Genomic DNA, 10,322 nt, shown 5'->3' on the forward strand with positions numbered 1-10,322 from the left:
GATGTAACCTCAGTAGCAAGCTATGAGATACGATAGGTCTGAGATGTACACTAAATTTGGTCTGAGCGCTTCCAAAAATAATTTCACCCAACTCAAACTTCTCTCACGCAAGCTTCTCTCTCTTACGTTCCATACGCTTCCTGGTCAGAAGCCTGTGCGAGTGAAACAAGCCGGTAAGTCGCACAATTTCCTCTCTACCTCTAGGGTTTTCTTAAATTCAAGTCCCTGACCCGACTAGTTTACTACCACTACCACCAACGTTGCTACCATTACCACCATTAGTTACTTGTCTTATTGTTAACATCTTGGAGTTAGTCCGGCAACTGTCACGCGTGCTTCGTTATCATAAAACCTGATAAATTATTAGTAGTGATGTGTTAGTGTGTTTTGATGTCGTGTCAGCTAAATTATTTTTGGAAGCACTTGCATAGATTCATCATCACACTTCTTACAATAATTGGAAAATAAGTTTTCAAGCAATTTATATTTTTTTCTAGGGCGGAACTGTGCTAAGTGAACCTCAGAAAATTGAAAAACTTGGTGAAACCTTTTTACCGTATTCAGTGTTTTTAGAGTACATAAACGGATTAGGAACGTCAAAGTTTGCGTAAGTTTTCCAAATATTAATGTTTTCATGATGCAAAAATAATGTTGAAGTCCATGACATTTATACACATTTAAATTAATTTGTCACAGACCCGGTACTTATCACCTGCTTAGACTCAACTGCAACAACTTCTCAGACGAGGTGAGCAACTTCCTGGTGGGCTGTGGTATTCCAAAATACATTCTCGACTTGCCCGAAGAAATTCTCAAGACGTGAGTGTCATCGCGGGAGAAAAGTAGCGAGAGAGTCATGACTTATTTATAGCTAAACAACTTGACGCAACTTGTCTCATGCAGGCCCGTAGGACAGGCACTAGCACCTCTGATAGAAAACCTCGCCACCAGTGCAAGTGCAGGATTCACGGTCGGTCAAAGGTTTGTGGAGCCAAGGATTCAACGTGAGGCTTCTCCAGAATATCAACTGCTCGAGACTGCCATCGAAGAAGCTAGACTGAATTCAATCGCTTTAGAGGAAAGGAGGAACGTCTTAAACGAGAAGCTTGCTAGGAAGGAACGAAAAAAGAAAAAGAAGAAGAAGGAAAAACACGATAAAACACCTAAAGAGAGTGGCAGTGAGAGTAATAGCACAGGAGGACCATTCAATTATACAGAAATGGCAGATAGTGAAGGTGAATTTAATTATTTTTATATTATAAAATTCAGAAAATAATTATTACGTTGAAATTTCAATTGAGACTTTTCAAAGTAAAAATATAACTCATCATAATATTCTTATATTTATTTTAGTTGTTGAAATGCAACCCACTAATGGGGATGTAGCAGCTGAGATGTTACCGTCTGACCGAGTTTTACAGATGGAAGCAGATGAGAAACGTGATCTTGAAGAACGGAAACGCCGAAGGGATCCACCGATAGTATTTAAAGATATTGTAAAAAGCCTTCGTGAAGAGTTTATAGCTCTGTCTGAATTATTAGAAGGAAAGTTAAATAATGCAGAGAAAGAAAATCTTGAAGAGCTCCGTCTATATGTTTTAGAAAATGAAGGTTCATGGGCTTTGGGTGATAATTTTCTCAATTTTGTTGGTTGGTTTTTTATGAGCATTCTCTCTTAATCGTTTATCACAAAAAATAATGAAGAATAAATCTTTAAAATTATTTTTATAGGCCGAATTTTATATGATCCATCACTAGAAACTAATGCGAAAGTAAAGCTTTTGAATATCTTGGGAATGTCTGCTCTCAAAGATGATATTATTCTGTTGCTACATCAAGATAGGCGAGAACATACAATAATGAACTATGCTTTTGACATTGATCGTCATCCTGTCGAAGAACAACTGCCTTTATCACAATTTGTAAGGGGTGTTTCATGAATATTAATCAATGTATTGATTAAATGGTTATTATTTAAAAAAAAAATTAATATAATACTTAATTTCAGATGACAAATATGTTTGAAAATTTAAGCAGCTCCGAATGGTTACTTTATATCTCAGAATGGCAACATAATAACCAGAGTATTAGTAATATTAGAGTTACTACTAAGGTTGCTGTACACTCTTTACTGTCGGATTCACCAGACCTCCAAGCATGCGGTGCAGCTCTTATTCACAACCTTGCTTGCAAGGAGGTAAAAACTGTGGTCTGTATTATCGCTTTGTTTTCAATATGTTAAGCAACTATTTACTTATGGTACAGTCACCTTAACATTCACCTTCAAGCCGATAATAACCTTCTATGAAAGAAATGCTGCCTTTCAAAACAATCAATAACTTTTAAAAATCAACATCATAATCAAATACATCATTATTTTATTAACGAGTTATATTAAATAAATTTATTGTTGCTAAATGTTCCATCGCTTATCCGTGGCTAGTCAAAATTCATTTCTCTGTAGGGTTATGGGTGTTTTTTCAGAAAATGAACAAAAACAAAACACTACGGCAACTATTACCGAAAGGCAGCAGTTCGAAGGTATTTTTTCCTTAAGTTTGTTTTGTCAAATGCAGGAAATAAATAATCTGCATTATTTAAAGCTTGTATTTTTTTCGTATTTACATCCATTAGTAGCATCAGTAAATACTTGAATTAATAAAATTTTAAATATAAATTTTTGACGATCACTTTTAGGTATTTGATGATGTTGCTGTTGAATTGACCATGGCCCTACTACAATATTTCAATGGCAATCCACCGGAAGAACAACTCTACGCGTGTATGAAAGCTTTGGCACGATTTACTCAAATCAGTGGACACGAAGTACCTCAACTCATTCAGATGATTGGTCCAGAGCCAAACAAGTTCCGTGGCACATCACGACGAGTTGATGAAATGATCGACGAAGTTAATAAAAAGTTACGCTGAAAAAACTTTCTGCATATTTTCGAGTGAGATAAACTTTTTTTATATGGAAAATTCTTATCATATACAAATTAATTACTGATAGAGAAGATCCGATAATGAATTTTATCTGTTGATTTTTAATTTTTTATACTATCCGATCTTATAAATAATAATTACACCTTTTAGTCTCATTGGGTATTTGTTATGATAAATTGCATTTTATATTCTGTTATAAAAATTATTGTAAGAGACAAACTTTTTACTAATTTTGTTGAATTATCATTGAGTGTATAGTAAAGTTTATAATAATTGTTATTATTAATAATAAAATTTCTGTATAAAAAAGGAAGATTTATAATAAACATAAACGTTAAAAGGACTATCATTGAGATAAAAAATATTAATATTATGAATATTATCCAGAAATAGAAAGCCTAATAAAACGTTTAGTAGGGCGAATGAGAACAATTTCTCACTGATATACATGTGTCAGATGGTGCAAATCTAAACCACAGGCAAATGTAGATGAATAAAGTGTCATGATATCTTTACATTAATGAATTGCACGTTATTTCCCACTCTAACATTGAAATGGTATTCAAGGCTCGCATTCGCTCAAGTCATTTCTTATCACTACTAAACCAAATTCAAACACCTACTAATTAGCCTTCGCCATCAGAGTATTTACTGAAGATTAATAAAAATCATGATTTTTTTAATAATTTTGTTAAAACAAGTTTCAGCAAATAATTGGCAGTAATCAGTTTATTAGTACGCCTCTGTAACAGAGGAATATTCCCGAGTGTTTAAGTCGATAATTTATTCAACAAGTAAGTTTATTTTTTATATAATATGTATTTATTTTTTTTTTATTATTTCTCAATTATAAGAATATTCGGTAAGTTTATTTGATCAAATTCGACAGTGATTTCTAATGACGTAACTATCAGTGATGAAAGTGATCAACAGGTGATAAATAAAACAAAGAAAAGAGTTCAAACTTTTATAAAAAAACATATCCCAATTACGAGATGGTTACCAACATATTCACGATTTTATGCTATTTCTGATTTTATTGCCGGAATCACGTTAGGACTCACGATGATTCCACAAAGTATAGCCTACGCTGCTCTTGCTGGCCTAACGCCACAGGTATTTTTATTTTTATATTAAAATAAAAAAATAATTTATTTCAATTTATTTAGAATTTATCTTTATAGTATGGTTTATATTCATCATTCCTTGGTGGTTTCATTTATGTCTTTTTTGGTACTATCAAAGAGGTGTCTATTGGAGCTACATCATTAATGGCTTTAGTGACAATTGAATACACTCGAGATATGCCGATAGATTTTATTGTTCTTCTGTGCTTTCTAGCAGGCTGTGTTGAATTCATGATGGGATTAATGAATTTAGGTAAATGTTTATCATGACATTGAACTCTGTGAAATTGATACTCATTTTTTTTATCAACGGTAACTGATAATTTAAAAATATCTCTAATCAGGATTCCTGGTAGATTTTATTTCATTGCCAGTTACTTCTGGTTTTACATCCGCTACATCAATCATTATTATTATTTCCCAGTTACCTGGACTTTTTGGATTGAAATTGAAATGTGAAAATATTGTTGATCTTCAAAAATTATACCAAAACTGGGGAAATATTAAATTGAATGACACACTTTTAGGAATTAGTTGTATTATTTTATTATTAATTTTTAGAGTAAGTTTGATGATTCTCTGATATTTCAATCATTGAAGAATTATATTTTAATCAATATTTTATAACAATTATTGCAGAAATTTAAAGACTTGGATTGTTCACAAATTAAAGAAAAATATCTAACTGGAGGATTGATATTAGAAAAGACACTGTGGTTTTTGTCAGTATCTAGAAATGCTATTATCGTTTTTATAGCTTCATCTATAACTTTTTCTCAAGATAAAAATGGGAATAAATTGTTTGCAACTGCTGGATCAGTTTATCCAGGATTACCTACTTTTGCTCTTCCACCTTTTTCGTCCCAGGTGGGCAATGAAACATACAGCTTCACTGATATGTGTGCTCATTTAGGAACAGGAATTTTCATGGTACCTCTTATAGCTGTACTAACAAATGTAGCAATTGCAAAAGCATTTAGTGGGTATCATTAACACTATAATTTAATTGTATTGGCATTAGTTATATTAATGTATCGTTTTTAGTGCGAGATGGGCCAGTAGAAGCATCACAAGAAATGTTGACCCTTGGTGTTTGCAATATAGCAGGATCTTTTGTATCATCAATGCCAACATGTGGAGCATTTACACGAAGTGCAGTTGGAAGTGCTAGTGGTATTCAGACGCCGATGGCTGGAATTTATTCTGGCACTATGGCACTTTTAGCTCTTGGATTTCTGACACCTTACTTTGGTTTTATACCTAAAGCTACACTTTCTGCTGTTCTTATCAGTGCTGTTGTTTTTTTGATCGATGTAAATATTCTGAGGATTCTTTGGAAAAGCAGCAGTGAGTAGATCAATTTTATTAATTCAACTAAAATAATAATAAATTAATTGTTTCTTTCATTATTTGAAGAAAGAGATATGGTAATTGTGGGTGGAACTTTTTGGATATGTCTAGTCTTCAACGTAGAGACTGGATTACTTTTTGGTACTTTTACTAATGCTTTATATTTATTATACTACTCTGCAAGACCGAAAATTGAAGTTCAAAAGCTTAAGGTACATTAATAAATATTATATCATTGTAATCATTTTATATAATTATTTTTATGTAATATAGACATTGCACGGTGATAGATACGTTTTAATCAAACCAGAAGCTGGTCTCTTCTATCCAGCAGTTGCATATTTAACGAATTCAGTCTGTAAAATAGCACGGAATGAAGCAAAAGGAATTTATCCTTTAATTGTAGACTTTGAAAGATTTCAAGGAGTTGATTACACTGCAGCTAAAGGAATAGAAAAACTTATAACTACTTTTGAAGGGAAATCCCAGTCATTGATGTTTTTGAATGTTAGTCAGTATGTAGTTAATTTAATTATGAATCTCAGTAATTTAAAAAATTTTAAATTCATTCAAAATGAGGATGGCATCATGGACTTTTTTGCAAGTAAGTTATAATTTATTAATTTAATGATTAATGCATACTTTATAACAATTTATTTGATTTTCAGAAGAAAAAATCCCAAAATCATTGACTAGTGCAACATTTGCTACTATGAATGAAGTTTCCAATAAATGTACAGAAGTAGAAAAGACATTACCTGAACAAGAGTCTTTATTGGCAAGTAATCAAGGCGTCAAGAGTCATGAATTAATGCCACTCAATTCATCAAAATAAAATACTAATTGTGTATGGAATAAACCAGTTTACATTAAATTCTTCATTGAATTATTGATTGATATGACTGAAAGCATAAAATTGAGAAAATTTTACTTACAACGTAAGCTAACGTAAAGATGTAAACAAATTGATAAAGGCTGAATATTTGGTGTCATTTGACTTATGCCAAGCATTTCGATATGTTCATAATGTTCAATTTTGTAATATAATTATATAAAAGTTGTTTCACTTTTAATCTCTTTGTATATGTATTATCACAATAAAATATTTTTTCATTTGTCAGTTCACGTGAAAGATGTCTATAACCTGCGGTAAAATCATAGAAAAACCCTAGCATAACAAAAACAAAAAGACTTACATAATTTTTTGGGTCACTATCATCTGGTAAAATTTTCACTTATTAATAAATATGTAAATGGTATTAATTTCTTTTGTTATAAATAATCAAATGTTTTTCTAAATATTCTTATTACGACAGATATACTTCAAGTTAAGGCGGTATTTGAACATTGACGCCTCTATTGTAGATAATTCAGCATCGAAGATATGGTTATCAGCTGAGAAAATGGATTAATTGGAATTGCGAACTTTAGAAAATGTGTACATAATTCCTGGAAAGAATTATGTTGGAAAATGCATTTTCTTTGATCTTGGATTCAAATGCATGAGTGAATTTTGAATTCAAGAATTAGAATAATGAATAAACATGTTAAGTATTGTATGATTTAAATATAAACTTACAAGTGTAGCTCACGCCTCAATAAGAAATAAACAATCCATGATTTATTTTCATCATAACCTTGTAGCGGCCATCTTGACGTTAAAGCGCGGCAAATCAAATCATAATTATTCAATTTTCTTTTTAATTTTGTTAATAAAAGAAAAGATTGGATAGTAAAAATTTCTATCTAGCGCACTGCAGCATAAAATAAACTTTTATTAGAGACCAAACTTTTGTAGTAAAAAGATGGATTGGCAGAAAAACTAGGAAACTACGATCCCATGTATTTAGATAAGGGAAATCAGATGGCTACGTGACTTGAACCCAGCCTTGAGAATTGTACATGAATCAAAATTTTGGTATTTGTGTTCACAACTCAGTAGTTTTTTTTTGTTACTCATGTGTGTACTTCTTCCCGCATGTGAACACGCATGCCAGTTCATATCGATCATTGCTTGTGTAAATACTTCTCAATGCAACCAGAGAAAAGAGACCTATCTATATCACTTCATTCTCTAATGCAGTTCAAAAGCAACATTGTTTACATTGTTTCAAACATGTGTTTTGACAGTCATAGAAGTGGTTATGAATGAATGCAGTAAATTACTTACTCCAAAATGCTAAATAATATTTTCGAATGTTGAAGTAATTTACCAAAAGTCAATCATGGACAAAAATATAAATATTTTATGTAATCAAAATAAATTTTTGTTTAACCGTAGGAGTAAAAAAATGAAATTACACATTTTTTATCCTATGGATCTACAATTTTATGAAAATGTACCACCTCCAATTACTGCTGAGCAGTTGTTGAAAATTACAATTGAAAGAATTTATGGTAAATTTTTATTTATATCAAAAATTTGAAAAATTACATTGTAATTCTACTGATAGTAGTATTAAATCAAAATTGTTTTTATTTTCAGTCCTTAAAATAATAAGTTCTGTAGAAAGAGGTGTTGGATTCAAAAATAGAGAAGAAAAGAATATAGCAATTATGGAAAGACTGAAAAAAATTGGAAGTGATAGGTATGCTAGATTAATAAGTAGCACTGGATGTAGGATGTATTCTGAAGAAACTCTTGAAGATCGTGTAATTGATCATACTTCATTTGTGGCACTGAGTTTAGCATTAATTACTGATACGCAACTCTATGAAGTATTTCAAAGACTAGAAAAACAATTATTTAAAATTAGAGTATCAAATTTAGATGAAAAAGCAATATATAAACTTTTAAATCTCTACAATAAATTTCCTCAGGTAATACTATTTATCTATTAACTCAATCGTTTAATTACAAGTTGAAAATTTTTTTATTATATTCTAGGTTAATAATAATGAAAAACAAGAATTACAGCATCAATTGATCAATTTTATTGATAATCCAAAAGATTTACAAGGAACTCAATTTTTCAAAGTTCCAATATCTCTTTTACTAGGAGTTATTAATTTCCATGAGGTCTATTTTGATAAAGGTATAGCGTACATACCTTTTGATCAGATCAGAGCTGTATTTGAAGGGCTGTTTCGTGAAAATTTGGAGCAACAAGTAAGTAATGGAACTGTATATAATTAAAATGAGTGAATCAATGACTCTGAAAATTAATAAATATTTATTTAGGTTTACTCAGTGAATATGGAACGACTAAATTATTGTTTTGAAATATTCGAGCAATCTAAAAAATTTAGTGAAATTCTAAAAGAAATCGGTGATAAGTTCATCGAAGTTCAACAATATTCTGCAATTGGAGAAAAAATCGTTGCTTCTGATGTTGATGAGGTAAATATCAATAATTAAATTAAAATAAAATTACAATTTTCTATTCATACTATATTAAAAATTGAAAAAGATAATTTTTTTAGCTGGCTGTTTCCTCTTTCCCACCTTGTATGCGTGTTATACATGAAGTGTTAAGATCACAACATCATTTGAAACATGAATCTCGATTGCAGTACACATTATTTCTCAAAGGTGCTGGACTTCCTGTTGATGAAGCTATAAAATTATTTAGTGAAGAGTTTTTGAAAAAAATCTCAGAAAAACGTTTTAATCGAGAATATAAATACTATATTGAGCATGCTTATGGATTTAGAGGAAATAAAACTGATTATCATCCTCTTGATTGCTGTGAAATTCAAAAAAATCCCACTGCTTTTGGAGATTGCAATGGCTGTTTATTTTTGTCTAAGTCTACAACAGATATTGAGGATCTAGATGTCAAATTATCTCAGTGGAAGATTTCTGACAATCGTAAGTGACGATTAATTTATATACATTGTTCCTCTTATCAATATCTTCAAAGAATTTTTTTTTAGATAGAAGAGAAATCATCGAACGAACTAAGAAAGGGAATTGTAGTAGTGCTTGTGCTTATTACTTCAAGATAACAAATAATTGTTCTTTAAATAAGCCTGTTAAACATCCAAATGAATTTTTTTTTGATAGTCGGCATGTTCGTGCAAATCATTTTACTCAAAATAATGATAAAGATTATCAAGATTTGAATATCGAGAATTGTCAAAATGTACGTTCAATTAATATATTAGCTGATCAAGAATTTAATCAGTCAGTACAAAGAACGAAATCGAAGGTCGTGATTGAAGTAAATAAAACAACTCCAATTTTTTCCAACAATAAGAATGAAGTAGTTCATGCTTCGACAAAGGGGGGGATTTCAAAAGTGTCAATAACAAATAGCTCTATCGATAAAACAATTTCCAAGTTCAATGGAGCTAAGAGTGTTGCATCCAGTGCAAATATGATCAATCACCCTTCAAAAGGCCCCGAAACTTTAGTACAAAATCATCAAACGCTTCCTAGACGTAAATGAAGAATTTAATTTGAATATTATCTATCAATAAGAATAATTAATCATAATTTTTATTTTTAGATTATTTCAAAGCTATTCGACCATCCATGGCTACTTTTGATGAACTCATTGGAATAAAAAACATTCAATCGGGTTCAATTATAACGTACGCACCCAAAAGGTAAATCAAATAATTAATTAAAAATAATAGCTTTGATAAATATTTAAAAATATTATTCATTACTTTTTACTTGATAGTTTGGATAAATTCGACACCAATGATGAGATTTCTTCAAATAATTCTCCAGTGAGAAAAAGAAAAAGGAACGCATAAGTCATATAGAATATATTTAATCGTAATAAATATTTTTTTTTCTATTAATTTAAATTATAAAAAATGAAAATATGAAAATAAAGTATTATTTTTTCATCACATGTTTTGGCAGTAGAACGCTGCCTTGCGGTATAATTTAGAAACAGTAGTTGATACCACCAGTTGAATTTCCCTCCATTTAATTGGAATAGTTCA

General features: G+C 30.6%; 3 protein-coding genes across 9 annotated transcripts in view; all 3 read left to right on the plus strand.

The window, feature by feature from the left end:
- LOC118066979 (uncharacterized) overlaps window positions 1-3,463 on the plus strand; it is a 6,537-nt gene extending 3,074 nt beyond the window's left edge. For 4 of the 6 annotated variants that reach the window (XM_035083463.1, XM_035083464.1, XM_035083461.1 and 1 more), the window contains exons 4-11: window positions 498-607; window positions 697-819; window positions 904-1,235; window positions 1,354-1,650; window positions 1,732-1,922; window positions 2,009-2,197; window positions 2,485-2,541; window positions 2,698-3,463. In XM_035083463.1, coding sequence (XP_034939354.1) covers window positions 498-607; window positions 697-819; window positions 904-1,235; window positions 1,354-1,650; window positions 1,732-1,922; window positions 2,009-2,197; window positions 2,485-2,541; window positions 2,698-2,931 — 1,533 coding nt within the window. In that variant the 3' untranslated portion in view covers window positions 2,932-3,463. Of the gene's footprint in view, window positions 1-497; window positions 608-696; window positions 820-903; window positions 1,236-1,353; window positions 1,651-1,731; window positions 1,923-2,008; window positions 2,210-2,484; window positions 2,542-2,697 lie in introns of all 6 variants that reach the window. The other 2 variants (XM_035083465.1, XM_035083462.1) reach the window with 2 other exon arrangements.
- A 44-nt stretch (window positions 3,464-3,507) lies between these two features.
- Window positions 3,508-6,543, plus strand: LOC118066977 (sodium-independent sulfate anion transporter-like). The gene is made up of 9 exons (XM_035083457.1): window positions 3,508-3,740; window positions 3,836-4,062; window positions 4,131-4,326; window positions 4,418-4,635; window positions 4,713-5,052; window positions 5,118-5,420; window positions 5,490-5,635; window positions 5,697-6,027; window positions 6,092-6,543. Coding segments are annotated over exons 1-9 (1,929 nt in total). The 5' UTR covers window positions 3,508-3,739; the 3' UTR covers window positions 6,259-6,543.
- A 410-nt stretch (window positions 6,544-6,953) lies between these two features.
- LOC118066976 (DNA primase large subunit-like) lies at window positions 6,954-10,200 on the plus strand. Of its 2 annotated transcripts, XM_035083456.1 has the most exons (9): window positions 6,954-6,969; window positions 7,705-7,820; window positions 7,909-8,243; window positions 8,311-8,532; window positions 8,605-8,763; window positions 8,847-9,234; window positions 9,300-9,806; window positions 9,875-9,974; window positions 10,052-10,200. In XM_035083456.1, coding segments are annotated over exons 1-9 (1,905 nt in total). In that variant the 5' UTR covers window positions 6,954-6,967; the 3' UTR covers window positions 10,128-10,200. The 2 variants fall into 2 exon arrangements, with proteins under 2 accessions (XP_034939347.1, XP_034939346.1); XM_035083455.1 differs by lacking the exon at window positions 6,954-6,969 and having other exon boundaries at window positions 7,331-7,820.
- The last annotated feature ends 122 nt before the right edge of the window (window positions 10,201-10,322 follow it).

Source organism: Chelonus insularis, unplaced genomic scaffold (assembly GCF_013357705.1).
Source record: "Chelonus insularis isolate UGA/USDA-ARS -01 unplaced genomic scaffold, ASM1335770v1 contig_358_pilon, whole genome shotgun sequence".
Taxonomy (NCBI): Eukaryota; Metazoa; Arthropoda; class Insecta; order Hymenoptera; family Braconidae; genus Chelonus; species Chelonus insularis.